At 42.0% G+C, this 17,176-nt stretch overlaps 1 protein-coding gene across 7 annotated transcripts in view; it reads right to left on the reverse strand.

Moving 5' to 3' along the window:
* LCORL (ligand dependent nuclear receptor corepressor like) overlaps window positions 1-17,176 on the reverse strand; it is a 212,492-nt gene that overhangs the window by 81,590 nt on the left and 113,726 nt on the right. For all 7 annotated transcript variants that reach the window (XM_078772400.1, XM_078772398.1, XM_078772401.1 and 4 more), the window contains exon 3: window positions 243-322. In XM_078772400.1, the coding sequence (XP_078628526.1) occupies window positions 243-322 (80 nt within the window). The remainder of the gene's footprint in view (window positions 1-242; window positions 323-17,176) is intronic.

Below are 17,176 nucleotides of genomic sequence, written 5' to 3' on the forward strand. Positions count from 1 at the left end.
TTTTCATCTAATTCGCACAATGATCTCAGTCAACGTTTCACAACATAGCCAAGGATGGTTGTGAACCTGGTTTAGATGAATTTGAGAAAGATAGTTCTCAATCAAAGTAAATGGCAGTCAGTACCAACTGTACCGAAGAGTGCATGAAGGAGGGAAAGCACATAAAGTCTCCTCGATGAGTATATTTATGATACTCAAAAACCATTACTTCAATAGAGTATTTGGATCAAAGGACGACTTACCTTGACCTTGTCCCTCCGCAGACAGCAGAAAGGGCAGTTTTCATCCATGCTCCAGTCTAAAGCTTCTTCTGCTTCACATTCTAAAATGCAATTGTAAACAAGACAAAGCATTTAATGATGAAGCATTGCCGAGATATATAGATTACAGCAGCACTGAGACAACAACAACACAACATGCATTTTAAGGCCATTTTCCCTGCTAGAGCGGGGGTTAGCCTTGCGGTCCCCATGACAATCTTCTCCATTTTGCCCTATTTTCTGCATTTCTCCTTGTTAACCCCCTTCCCCGCATTTCTTCTTCCACCATCTTTAGCCAAGTCTTTCTCGGTCTTCCCCATCCTCTACTTCCTTCTACATTCATTTCCATCACTCTTCTCAACCAGTCACTTTCATCCTTCCTCAACACATGACCAAACCATCTCAACCTGTTCCTCTTCACAGCATCAATCACAGGCTCTATTCCCATCATCTTTCGCAATTCATCATTTGTCTTCCTCTCTCTCAACGATACTCCGCACATCCACCGAACCATCTGCATTTCCACCCTTTCCAGCCTTCGTTGCTGCTCTACGTTCATTACCTATGTCTCGCTCCCATAAATCAAAAAATACAATACAGCAGATCAATACAGCAATCAATACAGCCGAATCAATCAATACAGCAGAACTGAGAATGAACAGTTTATATTGAAGTGGATTTGCGTGGAGACTCACACACTGACATATATTATGTTAGCCTCTCCAATTGAATCTGGAACAGTGAGGGGCCTTAAATGGTACTGTGGTAAAAGCCATGGAATAATCAATACCCTTATCAATGGGGAAAATGTGATATCAATTACATTCGAACAACATTTACAAAGATTTCTCGCAGTTATTAGCCCCCGTTGGACTTAGCCAGAAGCAGGGACTTATGGATTGTGTCTCATCCATCCTTCCGTCCGTCCGCCACCATATCTCGGAGATGTATGGAACGATTTTGTTCATACTTGGCACAAGGACAATACATGATGGTATACATATGCACATAATTCACCACAAAGACCGAGCCACACAGACGAGACCCCCCCCCCCTCCCCCCTCAAAAGAGAGAGTGCCAACAGCGCAGTAATAGAGTTCCAAGTGAGTGCGAGACCAGAATGGGTGAGGTGTCCGATAGTGTGAGTGCATCTCGCACCTTAGCGCTCCAGGAAAGCCATACCTACTGTCGTTCTTCTGTTCGTCTTGTGTTCCTAAATAAGTCTGCAAAAGTTAAGTTAATGTTAAGATAACCGAGAAACAGTTACCACCCAGTTAAGCGCGCCATCCGGTTATCTCTATTTTGTCATTGCCATTTCACTTCCTGTGTCCCCATAACCATTGTTTATGAAATGCATGGAGCTTTTAAACAATTGCTGTGTATTTCAGCCTCAATATCATCCTACAGCATAAATGTTATCTGTGGTATTCAATGGTATACCACAGAAAACTATGCTAATATTTAAGCAATTTAGCAAACTCATTTTCAGAACCATGGTATTACAGACATAAATCTTGCATTAGCTGGACACATGATTATCTGATTTAATTTGGCTTGAGGATGAAAATAGGAACGCCGTTGCGATTATACATTTATCATGAACCATCCTCCACAAATGATAACTATTCTTATGCAAAACCTTGGAAAAAAACAATACATATAAAGATGATTCCAATATTTTATGTAATAGTTTCATAATTCTTCCAGGACAATGTGAGAGTAAGCATAAATAAGTGAAAATGCAGTTTTCCATGAATCAATTATTGCCGAAAGTAAGCAACATTACACATCGAGCATACCATCACAATACGAGACTTACATATTAATGATGTGCACATAATATCGAAATAGAATGCAATGATGACCTATTGAACTATCATGAGCTGTTAAAACATAAAGGAATGTAGTCAATGTCTGATTGTTCCTTCTCATCCTCAGCCTCTTGAGTAGAGAGGTTATTTGGATTATTACATTCATCCACAACCAAAGGAACAAGGTAGTTGGTGCTTGTTGCATGTGCAGAGAGCTCAGGTACACTTCTTCGTCTTGCGGCCAAATGTCGATAATTCTGTGCATGCGGACGATACTGGTTCCACCTGCATTAAAGTGGGGATTGGAGTGTCCGCGTCACTATACTCCTAGCCAGATTCCTCAGGAAGGGTGAGAACAGGTTGTGCAACAGTTGCCGAGTGCTAAATCACCATTTGATGCTGACATCTTTTCAGGTGCCGTGTCAGCGAGTCATGTGTGGTGGCAGTTTCTCAGCATCGCTTTTAACTCTATGGAACATCTCTCCACGAAGTGCATCATTAATGTTGAAGATGTGGTTGGCCTATAAAACCTGACTACAAATAGTTCTGCATCATCCATAGCTTTATCTGTCCTGTCAGTAAAATAATCAAGGGGTTCTGGCTTAGTGAATCAGACCAAGTGATTGCATGAAGAGCAGTCAGGTTTCTGATAATATGAGGCGGTAAGAATTGCCTTACATCATGTAATGTACAGAGATGTTCCAGCATCCATCCATACCTCACCTCTTCAGCTGTCTGATGATAGATGAGAAGTACAAGTACATCAGTGTCCCTGCAGCAGATGACAAACTCGTTGAATATCTCCGAGCAGCAACAAATGCACGAATAACTAATCTGGTGTCTGCTTCTTCATGTGAGCAGAACAGGTGGGTCCATTAAGGTTGCTGCTGAAGACACCACTATTTCAGGGACATCACATCCTCCCGCAACTACAAGTTCTTCATCCTCCATCAATTAGGTTATTTGCGTGTAACAAAAGTTATTTGGTCAGAAACTGGATGGGATTGACCTCATTCTCAACCATGTTGATGAAATTTGGCCAGGACGCTGGTAGCTGTGACTCAGCAATAGGAATCGGCAAGATAAATTTGAGACAATCATTACCCAGCACAATAAGCAACACGCTATGTGGATACACATGCAATGCAACAAAGAAAAGGTACATTATGAGAGACTAGTCGGAGAGCTGTGACTATGCGGCTGGAGCCAATAAATCATGCAGAAGTTATGCGTCTACAAATGCTATGTTCGAGCATACTTAGCTCCAATCAGAAGTAAATTAATTTATCATTAGAGCATGACACAGTCGAGTAACAAGCGTTTCACCCATATGACAGCATGAAAAAGAACAATCTTAATATGACAGTTATTTTGATACCAGTGATATAACTAAACCTAAATTTGACACATTTATGCAAATACACATATAGCATGGAAAATATTTCTCAAGACGTTTCATCCCATACCACTTGGTGTGATTCGAGAGACTTTTAACCATTATGTCCTTTCACCTGTGTACCTATGTCATATATGTACTATATGGTGTCGATTTCCACCAGATAAGCACATTCTAAAATACATTGTATTACGTCCACCACCAAAGGTGGACAGAGGTTATGTTTTGTCCCCTGTCTGCCTGTTTGTTTGTCTGTGAACAGGATATCTCAAAAAGTTGTGGACGGATGCAAACAAAACTTGGTGGAAAGGTTGGGAGTGTGACGAGGCCAAACTGATTCCATTTTGGTGAAGATTCGGATATGCGAATGTTTTGTGATTCTTCACCAGTGAGCAATGAATGAATGAATGATCGTTTTAAGGCCATTTTCCCCGCTGGAGCGGGGGTTAGCCTTGCGGGCCCCATGACAATCATGGTTCCCTGTTTGAGGCAATGTTTTTTTTTATGGCCGGATGCCCTTCCTGACGCCAACCCTTAGTCGCCTCTTACGATGCGCAGGGATATACTGGTCCCCTACTGGTCCCAATATTTTGCATGGCAAAGTTATAACAAATTAAAAAAATTGATGAAACGTCCTGAAACTCAAACTTTTTTTGTAACTTGTCATAATAAAGCCATTTGCCAAGTTTCAATTCAATACGTTAAAGGGTAGGGGGAAAAAGCCGAGAAAACCACAGATGGGACGGACAGACAGGCGGAGAGCAAACCTATAGTCCCCTCCGGTGAAACTGGTAAGAGACTAATAGGATAGGAAGAGCAGAAAAGCTGAGAGGTTATTCGTATTCACCAGAGCACAACAACCAGATTACAATTCTTTACTGTGAACACCTCATGCAGACAACCTTCTGTATAAAGGAAGAGATGCAGCCTATTGGGAATGGCGTTCATCAATCGGTTGGCACATGGCACAATCAAGTCTATGTTTGGGGGGAAATAACAAAATGGGTCCGATTATTATCTATGAACATTCGGAGAGCATGCACAATCTTTAGATATGGAGTTACTTGTCTAGGAAATTTGCAAAAGGTTTTGTTTTATTTCATTTTTACCAAGGTGACCAGAACTAAAGTAACTCTTATTAGTTTATGGAAAAAAGCACTTCAACTCAGGTTAGATTTTAATCTTAAGTAAAATAAAACATTGGCTACCATGAATGAGCTTTGGAAGAAATTCGATATACAGCCATTTTCAAGTTACATCCAAAACAATATTATACACTATAGTGATATACAACCCTGGTGTTGGGCTAGCGGCTAGGGTGCCGGCTTAGGATCCTAGGATCCTGGGTTCGAATCCCGGTCGATTGCTGAATTAACGCCAGGGGGGTTGACTCAGCCTGTCATCCTTCCGAGGTCGGCTAATTGAGTACCAGTTCACTGGTAATTCCCTGTTTGTCGTTAAAGGCGGCAAAAAGGGTTGGCGTCAGGAAGGGCATCCGGCCGTAAAACATTGCTTCAAAAAGGGGACCAAAAAACAACAACAACCACGGTGCCCGAAAAAGGCCAACCCCCGCTTGCGGGGAAAAATGGCCTCTAAAGGTGGTTATTAGTGATATACACGACTCCTGCATATCTACAGAGTAAATATATTGTTACAGGTTTTGGGGTGAGTGGGAGTGAGTGGGAGGTGAGTGAGAGGTGCACAAAGTGGAAGTGGGGGGTGGGGGAGGATCGCTCAGTCTCACCAATCAAACTCTGATCCTGAAGCGAATGAGGCATGGATAACTTCTCGACCTGCCGGGGCGCCGGTTGAAGTAGCTAAACCGGGCAGGGTCCTCATGTCCAACTAACGCGTTGTTGGGATAGGTTTAACCAATAACGCGAACATTGGTTAAACCTATCCCAACTGAAGAACCGCGCTCTCGACTCCACACCCTGTCTACTTATTACACATGTCTGAGCGAAACCAGGGTGCAAGTCGACTATTCTTTTGGAGCAAATCGATAGGGTACAACGTTCCGTTTATTTATTATGTACACACCATGCCGAAACAATGAAGAAAAGGATAACCGGGCAGGTTTGAAAACTGTTTACCAAATAAAGCATGTATTTGTAAGCACAATAATTACAAGGCAAAGACACAGGAGAATTAGAATGGCACTCTTCGACGTCGTGACCTCAACCGATATGCCTCCGCCGACATTGTTACATTATACAGTCGGACCCCAACATTCATGGGGGATACATTCCTGGAAAATGCCACGAATGTCGAATCTGCGAATGTAGAGGAGTGAGGGTGGGAGGGGAAGATTTTTTTTAAATTTTTTGTTAGTTACGCCATGGTTTGGGCTCATGGAAGAGCTATGCCAACACAAATGAGGACGCAGCATAAAGGGAACAGAAGGAAAAACGGAAAACGCCAATAGCAGGGCGGAGGGAGAAAATAGATGGAGACAGACAAACAAGGGATGCAGGTAACTATGAGTTGTAAGGGAGACGCAAAGGGTGGACAAATGGATACATAAGCAAAATTTTGGGGAGGGGTGGGGAGTGGTTTAACAGGTGTAGAAAATATCATGTTTTTAGATGGGGGGTGACTTGAGATGGTGGCAAACAGCTGTCTGGAAGACCTGGAGGGAAGAATGACATTGAAGAGTATGAAAGATGGTTCCACAGGTGGGAAAAAAAGAGGAATAAATGAGGGGAGGTGAGCAGTGGTTTTGGATATAGGCATTTTGAGTCGGAGAGGGTTGCTGGTGGACTTTGTGCGTCCTGCACATACCTGAGGGGACAAAGCACAAAGAGGGCAGAGGGTGCAAGACTTGATAAAGTGCCACCAGGTTTTAGAGGAAGGAGACAAGTTTGAAAACTCATTCTTGAGATTGGACAGATGCTGTTTTATGGCTCTGAAAAGAGTAAACACACTTGTTGCGAGCTTTGTGGAATGATCTGGGGTTGTCTTCAGTTGGGTTTTTCTTCCAGGAGAATGCAAGTTGTTTTAAATAAATTTAAAGCAATGCCTCACCACAGGATTCAGACAGAGTCCCAAGAGCAGGAGGACGGGTAGAATAATTAAAGAGATGAATCTCTCACGTTATGAACCGCAAATATGTGGGGTCTGCGAATGTTGGGACCACGAATGTTCAGGTCCGACTACTTGTACCAAGTTTGATTCAAATTCCTTCAGCTGTTCTTAAGTATTACATTTTCACCTGACATGACCTCTGACCTTTAACGCAGAAATCTAATCATTTCATCTTTTTATCATAATATACAGTGCATTCAGAAAGTATTCAGACCCCTTCACTTTTTCACATTTTGTTATGTTGCAGACTTATGCTGAAATCGTTTAAATTCATTTTTTCCCTCAATCTACACTCAATACCCCATAATGACAGAGAAAACAGGATTTTAGAAAGTTTTGCAAATTTATTAAAAAGAAGAAACTGAAATATCACATTTACATAAGTATTCAGACCCTTTGTTATGACACTTTAAATTTAGCTCAGGTGCCTCCCATTTCTCTTGATCATCTTTGAGACGTTTATACACCTTGATTGGAGTCCACCTGTGGTAAATTCAATTGATTGGACATGATTTGGAAAGGCACACACCTGTCTATATAAGGTCTCACAGCTGACAATGCATATCAGAGCAAAAACCAAGCGATGAGGTCGAACGAACTGCCTGCAGAGCTCAGAGACAGGATTGTGTCGAGGAACAGATTTGGGGAAGCCTACAAAAAAAACTTCTGCTGCATTGAATGCTCCCAAGAGCACAGTGGCCTCCATAATTCTTAAATGGAAGAAGTTTGGAACAACCAGGACTCTTCCTAGAGCTGGCCGCCCGGCCAAACTGAGCAATCGGGGGAGAAGGGCCTTGGTAATAGAGGTGCCCAAGAACCCGATGGTCACTCTGGCTGAGCTCCAGAGATCCTGTGTGGAGATGGGAGAAACTTCCAGAAGGACAACCATCACTACAACACTCCACCGATCTGGGCTTTATGGCAGAGTGGCCAGACGGAAGCCTCTCCTTAGTGAAAGACACATGAAAGCCCGCTTGGAGTTTGAAAAAAAGCACCTAAAGGACTCTCAGACTGTGAGAAACAAGATGTCTGTGGGTATAAGTTTCTTATCTTGTTGTCAATCTTGTTGTATCTTGTGTCAAACCTCAGTCACTTTCACTTGTAAGTAAATGAATAGGCTTAAATAGCCATCCTTCTCCCTCCCTCCCTCCACCCCACTCAAACATTAACCCAACACAGTATCGGAACAATTTCTTAAGGATGAGAAATGGACAAGAACATGTTAAAATGTATAAATAACTACTGTAATGTAATGTATGTGTCCTTCCCTCAGTTCTGCAGAGTTGGAATTATTTTGTGCATCAACTGTCATAACGTTCGTGCAAATGTTGGGCAATTAATCATTTCTAAAATGAGAATGTTTTTTTTATGAACGAGGGAAGCACGCAAGCTACAAATAAACATTAAAACTTTCTCTCTTGTTTACAAGGTCACATTTAAATAGTTGCTCGTTAATCCTCTCGGAATAAGAGTGAATGGAACACATACATGAATGCTTCTATTCAGTTGTTTTTATGCCTAAAGGTACTATTATGAATTTTGGGTCGGGGGGATATATAGATCCAGGTAGATCTGTGTAGGTATTAGGCTCCGGCTGTCGTGATAGGGAATCCTCACCTGTAATAAGTTCTGTCTAGCCCGTATGTCGGATAAGTTGGAGATGTGTCCCCGCCATGAGGGGGCGGGGCTTGTTAACTATAATTAGGGCATAAAGATAGAATTCCATTGTATGTCGTCCCCTCTGTGGTCATACTTGTGTCCCGTATGGCAACGCATCACATACATTAATTACCCCCACTGGTGCACACATTAATTAAATGCCCCCCCCCTCCGCCACAATAAGACTTACAGGAAGAACAGACAGGAAGCCAGTTCGGGGCACCGCCGATGGGGGCGCAGCCAGTGACATCACCACAAAACACACATCAAGCAGGCAGGCTGAGGCCACGCCCACCTTACGATAGATTGACAACAAGGGTTTGATGGGCGAATCACACGACTGGTAAGAAGGGACTTGTAGATTGGTGAAAGGCCCGGATGACGTCAGAGCCGCCCGGACAAGATACTTGGAGCGGCGGACATTTTGTCTCTTTGGTCCGGACTTTGGTGGTGAACGGTTGTGTGCCAACATCTTCTGACTTCTGCTCGTTTTGGCTTCCTTCCTGCCTGCACCTCCCTTCTGCCCCTTGCCTTTCTCTCGGTTGGACCCACCTCTCTCGTTCTTGGACCTCCTGTCGGCCCTGAACTTCCTTTGCGATCTGCAAATTGCCTGCTTTACGACGAACGTTGGAGGATCGTTGGAGCGCCGTCGATTCTCCTCCCTGGCATTCATGTGCGAGCGAGGCTTGCCGCTGGAGCGGGCGAGACCGGGGCGAGCGAGTGGCTCAGTGGCCTAGCAGTGTGCGAAGGGGGCCTTATCGAGGCCTAGTGGACAAGGGTGCGCCGAGGCCTACTTCCCGCCAACACCGGTGCCTGAACGAACCTGACGGACACTGCATCCAGACAGAGATAAGCTCGCTCCACACAAACAACGATTATTTTATTTATCCTCCCATTTGTCTTGTAGTTGAAGTCTGTGTCGGAGCGCTCATAGAGGGGTTTTAGTTTTTATCATCGCGTTTCCTTGTCCCGATAGTTCTTGTAAATAAACCCTTTTATTATTTTCTTTTTAAATTCTAAATCCCATGTTCATGTGAGTTAATTTTCACAGGGTGAAGACGCTGGCGCGCGCAGACCGTGAGGTAAATCTCCCGCTTCTTCCTCTTTTCTTTCTTCCTCCCGCGCATAGAGTGAAATCCGCCATTGACCTGAACGCCTCAAGTAAGCTCGATTGCTATCCGTGGGTGCTCCGTCTTAATAGAGCATCCACACGACAGTACGCACACTCGTCTCAGCTGTTTAGTCTGCGTTTGAATCCCGTCCCAGCTATGAAATGTCAACCCGGTGTTTCACAGGCAGGGTGATTCATCAATGTGTACACTGTCCCTCGGATGGACGGTAAAGTGGGCGTCCCATCTGCCGGAATTAGTTGGTGGATGTGAAAGATCCCCCATCGCAAAGAATAGGCGAGCGACCATCGGCACACCATCGGCACACCATCGGCACAGAAATTCAAAATTTCTGCCCTAACCTACTTGGTCGAGTGTCAGGCTGGGACAGCAGGTTTGTGAAAGGCAGGCCGAAAACTTTCCCCAGCTAACCTCACAAGAAAGTGAATTTTCCAGCTGATATGACTTCCCCCAGCTGACCTTAAAGAATGAAATAAATTATCTCAAAGAGTTTTCTATACTTTTAAAGTCAGGCCTCTAGCTCCATCTGTTTATTCCAACACGACAAACCTGGAATTTGAAACCTGTTACATTTATGACATCACACTTCTGTTTAACTTCCTCCCTTCCCCCCCCCTCCCCCCCCCCCCTTATGACACTTTTGAGAATGCGTTTCCTGTCTGTCAAGGGTTCATCCTTCCCTCCAAGAGCTGAAGCTTTTGCCTAATGCCACTTAACGCTGAGCCTCATGTGAGTTTCTCGATTCCTCAAGCACTACATAATTAATCTTTGTATTTCCAGCCACTGTTTAAAACCCAACTCTATCAATCTTCAACCTCTGCCATTAGCCTTGAACAAAACCTTTTTAAGCAGATTAAATTCATCGATAAAAACACATTTAAGTGCAGTTCAATTCGTGAGAAATGCATGCCGATATAAACATCATGGCGATGTTATGTATGCAATTTTGGCAAGGGAAAATTGAAGGTGTGTATTGAAACAATCCATGGGGATGGAGAGTGGGTAGCAAAGGAAAGGGCAGGTAGGAACCCGCCCCCCCCCCCCCCAAAACCCCGCAAATGTAAAATCATTGAAGACGTCACATTGGCCCTAAACCAAGCTGTCTGGCACATGTTATAATTAAACTCTCGACAAAAGCCTTTACCTGTCAACACCTGCTTGGGCCTGCTCAAAATGTTCAAGATATCTCATTTCCAATACTGCAGACAAAAATAACCTCTTCAAAACAAGAGGATGCAGCATCTTTTGATGTCCCACGGAGGCGAGATCAAAAATAAGAGACTAAACCATGCTAACGGCTTGAGAATGAGCTGTATAAAACAAATGCATCTTGTTTTACAAAAAGATTCGCACCGTTTACACCTATCAGCAATTGATTGGCTATTAAAGGTACATTCGTGGCACATGCACCTGGATACATTTTCAGAGATGTTCGTTCCATTTGCTGTGCAGGATTGGAGGGAAAACATTTGCCATAATCTTTGCATTATAAAACCAACAAAACACCATCAATCCACAAATTGAATGAAACGCTCCAGAGAAAACACTCGTCAGGCTTTTGTAAAACAAACACAAACACACCCAAACACACACACACACCCCTTGTTGATGAAATAAGTAGCAAAACTGGATTTTGGAATTCAGGCAGACCTGTATCCAAAATGCATTCTTGTCTTTTCTACAGTCCAACTGATGGCATGTCCAGCTTTGCATCACAGAAAATTTGAAAATCGAATGCACTAGGCACACATACAGTAAAAAAAAACACCTTTAGAGGCCATTTTTCCCCGCAAGCGGGGGTTGGCCTTTTTCGGGAACTGTGGTTGTTGTTTATCTCAAATATTCAGTGAATTCAGTTCCTAAGTGAATCAAACATACAGTGAATCGCATTAACTCAAATATTTATTTGAATCTAGAAAATCAAATACGTTCCTAAGTAGAAAGACCACTCTCCTGGATTTAAATGCAACCAATTCAAATAAACTAGAGATTGAACTACCGAATTTTTCGGCGTACAAGTGGATACTCCCCCCCCCCTCCCCGGAAGTCCGGCCCTTGACATGCATTAAGAATCGACTTATCTACGATTTAAGACATTGAAGAGCATAAATGATTTTTTTTGCAAAATGTGATATTTTCTGAAATAAATTGTATAATTACCGTCGCCAGAGGAGAGGGTATTGCATTTGAGTCTGTTTGTCTGTCTGTCTGTTTGTTTGTTTGTTTGTCCGCACAGACTAAATATTATTTTCTCTGCAACTGCTGGTCCGAGTGACAGGAAATTTTTACCGTAGGTGCAACTCCACCTGTATAATTTTTAATGATAATTATGATGTCATAGGTCACGTGGTGCGGGCCCCATCTTGGAAAAACCGAAAAGCTTTGCATCTCTTATATCTCAAAAAGCCCCGCATAGAAAAAAATTGAGACATGGCTCATTGTAAAGAACTCTTCATGGGGAATAAAATGCTAATGATGTCATAGGTGCCTCCATTATGACGTCATAATTCAACAAGTAAAAAACTTCATCTGATCAAGATGAAATTTGTTGATCATCTAGGGATAAATTGGTGGAGAAAAAAAAAAAAAAAATCATGACGTCATCAGTCATGTAGTTCGGCCGCCATATTTGTTTTAACACAAAAGCCTTAAAAACCACTAAAAGCATGTCCTGCCGAGGGCCTGCAATCTCTTATTGCACTTTCTTGTTGTTAATGTAAAACTCACTACAGGAAGTGTCCACTTAACATCATGAATGTGTTCGTAGGAAATGCAACGTTAAGCAAAACAATGTCAAGCAGACGAGATATTCCCATAGACGTAGTGTTATAATGGGGTGATGTGTTTCCACGGCACATTTTCGGTCATCCTATCATAAGTGAGGTTAACGTTAACTACATATTGGAGACAAATATAAAATAAATCAACAAACAACAAATGAAATCCACAAATGGACAATTAAATGAACAGTTCCAGGGGTCCTCAACAAAATGTAGCGCCGAAATTGCTTGTTGTGATGGGAAGGCAAAGGAGATATAAGCCTGGAGATATACGGCGTGGCCCTGACCAACATCGGGCTTTCGGGTGAGTCGAACGGTAAATCTGGAATTGATAAATCTCCGATCAAGCTATCAAACGGGCTGTGAGGCAAATCTGGAGTCGAGAGGTCGTCACTGAAGTGCCGTGAGAGGATGGGATCTGAGCGCAGGTGAAATACTATATGGAATTCCGATACTGATGTCGAGTGATTATGCGGTATACTGCAGCGAACTATGATCAGATCAAACATGTCCAGACAGTGATGATTCATGATTCTGTAGCTCGTTTTAAATACTTTACCTTGATGTGATAAACATGTTGAAAAACGAATTGCCATATTTTTCGGCAAACAATGTCGATGTGGAGTACAAGTCAAATTGGCTAATTTCCCCATTTTTCTTCCCTTAATTCATAGATAAGTCGATTTGGAGAAAAAGGCGAAGCAAGATAAACTGAGGTAGCAAGCAAAATTGTCATTCAGTCAGGACAATGAAGGTGTTAATTCCTCCATAACACTCTCAATGCCTCACTCGCTGTGGTACTTGCAGGGTCATGATTATTAATGAGCTGTCTTACGCCTATTATTTGAATTACTTTGTGGGGCTTCCCCATTCTCACAAATGTTCAATTCTTCTTCAGAAAACTTATGAATATATATATTTTCTACCTTGACCTCTACCTTTCATTTTTTTTTTTTTTTCCACATCTTTCTCCCTTGTACTTGATTTTCTTTCTCCCAATTTTGTCCCCATCAAACCAATCAACATACTTTTCCTAAACTCTTATTTATGAATTTAAAAAAAAACCCTGTATTTTGAAAAACTGATGAAAGGTTGATAACTTATTTTGAATGCACGCTAATCTTTCACATAAATCTTTAAGATCATCCCCGGAGCCTTATTTCTTATTGCAAGCACTTGTGGGTGACAACAACTGACATAAAATAATCTGCAAATAATTTAACTTTTATGTCATGGAGATAAATTAATTTGTGTGAAATTAGGGAGATTACTAATACACAAACCGTGTTAATGAGGAACTTTGGAACAGAGAAGGCAAATTTTTTATTATTGCTATATACTCAATAAATTTGGATTTTATATCAAAAGATGAATTTGAGGCAAGAGTACAGAAGGTCAGCTTTTATTTCTTGGTATTTCGATGCATAAATATTTTACTATTGAAGAACAACACTTTTATGTTCAGTCAGTCCATTTTAGGTAAGCATAAGTATTAGAATAAATGACTGAAAGGTGCTTTTTATTGCTCAGGTGTTTCTTGTTGCATTGATTGTTCACACATAAAAGAGCTGTGAATGTCTAGTCTTGGTTTTAGCCTTTGCTTTTGCCTTGGGAGTCTGTAGACATAAACCAACATGAAGACCAGAGAACTGTCTATGAAAGAATAGCAAACAATTTGGAAGCTGAAAGAACAGAATAATTGAATTAGAATCATAGCACAAAAGTTGTGCACAGCAAATACAACAATTTGGAATATCTTGAAATTAAATAAACTACGAGAGTACTTAGCAACAGACAACGGCCAGGTCGGCCAAGGAAAACAACTGCACTTGAAGACAGAAAATCATCAGAACTGTAAAGAAGAACCCCTAAAACAACTGGCAGTGACATCACCAACAACATACTGTCCATCACCAACAACAACATACAACTGGCAGTGACATCACCCTGCAGGGGTGAAAGTATCACAAATTACCTTTCACCGAAGACTTAGACAGCAGAATTACAAAGACAGCAGCTGCCTCTGGAACTGGCTTACTCCTCTTTATTGGTGACTAGCAGATCCTACACGTTGCTTTGCCGACAGACCAATTAGTTGCCCTGTTTGCCAAAAAACCCTCACCATCCCCGTCCTCACATCCAACTCCCCGCGCTCCCCCCTATTCTTTCCCCCATTCGTCCTGACGTCCCTTCGTGATTCCTCCAAACTCATTGAGTGGCGCCTCACCATGGAGCAATATAATGACGCAAAACACACTGCCAAGGTAAGCAATAGACACTTCAGGGGAAAAAGGGGACATTTTAGATTGATCAAGTCAATCTCCTGATTTAAATCAAATGGAGCATTTATTTCACTTGCTGAACAGAAAGAGACTAACAGGAGACTTTCACTTGCTGAACAGGAGACACTTGCTGAACAGGAGAACAGGAGAAACCCCCAAAACAAACAACCAAAAACAAACAATGGCTGCAGTAAAGGCTTGGCAGAGCACCTCAAAGGATGATACCAAGAGTTTGATGATGTCGATGGGTCACAGGCTAGATGCAGTTACTGATATGCAACTGAATACTAACTATTATATGACTTTAATTTACTTTAACCTAATCTGTTCCAATATTTATGCTTACCTAAAATGGGGGGAATTAACATAAAAAGTGCTATTGTTCTTCTACAATGTGTTATGTGTTCTTCCCCGAACCCCGGTTACGGTGCACCTCAGAGTCTCGAGAGGGAACGCGGCACAAAGATTTGTTATTTTGCGTGGTCTAATAAACCATGGTAAAGCCACACCAACGCAATTGTAGAAAAAAACCAAGTAATTGTATTAAGAACTCTCACATACACAATAATCACACCATTAAAGAAAGTACAATGAAAATGTCATTTGCACCAAATGAACAATACCTGTTCATTCCCCCAATACTCTCAAAGCAGTAAACTCGCGATATGACAAATGTGAGTGGAATGTAACATTCCCCAAAGTCCGTGCACAAATCCCAACATGGTGAAGGTCGAAATCGTGCAGAACGGCAAAACAACAGGCAGGTATTGGCGCGGCTGTGGATGAGGAGTTACAAGGTGAGGTCGATATGGGAATTCAGCCGATATGTAAACCAACGGCGCGGCTGTGGATGAGGAGTTCCACGGTGAGGTCGATATGGAAATCCCAGCAACAAAACGAGATGCACCAAGCGGACAATCTCTTCGAGGACAAAATGGCGTATCAGCCTGTAATGGAGGTGCTGGCTCCCTCCAACAATAACTCACTCTTGGTGATGAAACCAGACACAGGTTTAATTGCAATTGCAATATAGGATGATGTCGCAGGCAATCCCTCCCCTGGGAAGCCTCAACTCATTCGCGACCAATATCAAAAAAGTCCGCTCGCAACCCTGATGCGACTTTACGGCTGTATCTCTCTTATCTCTCTTCCTCTCTCTGCCCATCTCGATCTCTCTTCTTCCGGTTTCTTTGCCGCGTCTTCCCTTTTCCTTCACAAACACTTCTTTTCACCTTTTACTAAAGTAATCTCCATTTCACACAAAATTCTTAACATTACCTGAACCTAAGAATCCTACAAGTATATAATAGCAACAAAGGCGGAAGTGACGGATCCGTAACAAATGGTAAAACAAAGTATTATAATGTCAAAACAAATTAAGTTCTACAATGCATAGAAGTACCAATAAATGCAGCACGTACCATTTTAAAAGTCATTTATATGACTCGGGCAGGGTTCGAACCACTGACCTCCCAGACTCGGAGCGGACACTATCCATTACACCATAAAGTCTGGTTAAACTAACTTTCATAGACATTCAAGTACTTTTGGGACCTTTAAACCTTACAATGACTTACTTATGATGGAGAGGGAAGATATTTTTTTTTTAAGATAAGAGAAGAAAGATGCCAAGAATAAATTTGAGTTCTACCACACCAAACATAATTTTAGCCAATTTTGGTCACAATTCCATCAGCAGTTTTGGAGAATAGGTTGCAAGTGTTTACGGACGGATGGATAGCCGATGCGCCATCCCACAAGTTCATCTGAATTATGTCCCAGATGAGCTAAAATTGAAAAAAACAGAACTGCACTCTTCACTGTCGCGATGTTGACAAACATGTCTCTGCCCACATTATTACATCATTATACATACATGTACCAAGTTTGATTAAAATCCCTTCAACCGTTTTCAAATATCACATTTTTGCCTGACATGACCTTTGATGCAGAAATCTAATCAGTTCATCGTTTAATCATAACATGCACTTTTACCAAGTTTGGTTAAAATCCCATCACTGGTTCACAAGTTACCACAGTATCAGAATTTTTACCGAGCAGGACTTCTGACCTTTGACCTCTTGATGTCAAAATCGAATCAGTTCATCTCTGCATCATCTCTATATATAAAGGAGGAGTGTCTGTGTGTGTGTGTCTGTCTGGATGTCCGCTTATAACTCAAGAACTACACATCGGAGAAAAGTTTTAGACACAGATTCGGAATCAGCATAAAATCCCGGTGGTTTTAGGCTACGTTTTATTTTAATATCAATGGTTTAAAAAAACCGCGCCAGCTGCAATTCCATGGTGTGGTTTGTGGCGGCGTTAGACGTTCGGGGTGTATTGCAATGGTTTGTCGGGTTTGGCTGTGGGTCCAGAATAGCTCCCATTTCCTTATGTTCTTCCACTTTTATTTTGATTCTTCTGTTACAACGCCTTCCTCATCTACCTTATATCCCCCCGACGAGGCCTCTCCATAATTTCATGCGGCAGAATTTCGTGCATTTTGAGTGAAAGAAGTGAGACGAAGTTGTAGGAGGAAGAAGAGGCGCGGTCACTGTGGAGGCCTCGATCGTGAGTGGAAATGGCGGGAATTGCGTTTGTATCTCAAAGTAAAGGATCTGCATTCATTTCTGAACTTGCATTGGTGGATTGTTATACATCTGCATTATTTTTCATAAAAAAACTTTATGTTGAACTTGAAGGCTCCAAGCACGGACTATATATATAGCCCTCATTGAGGTAAAAATAAAAGTAAAAAGCCTGCTATCGCT

The sequence above is a fragment of the Myxine glutinosa genome, chromosome 2, assembly GCF_964187855.1.
Source record: "Myxine glutinosa chromosome 2, kmMyxGlut1.1, whole genome shotgun sequence".
In the NCBI taxonomy this organism is placed as follows: Eukaryota; Metazoa; Chordata; class Myxini; order Myxiniformes; family Myxinidae; genus Myxine; species Myxine glutinosa.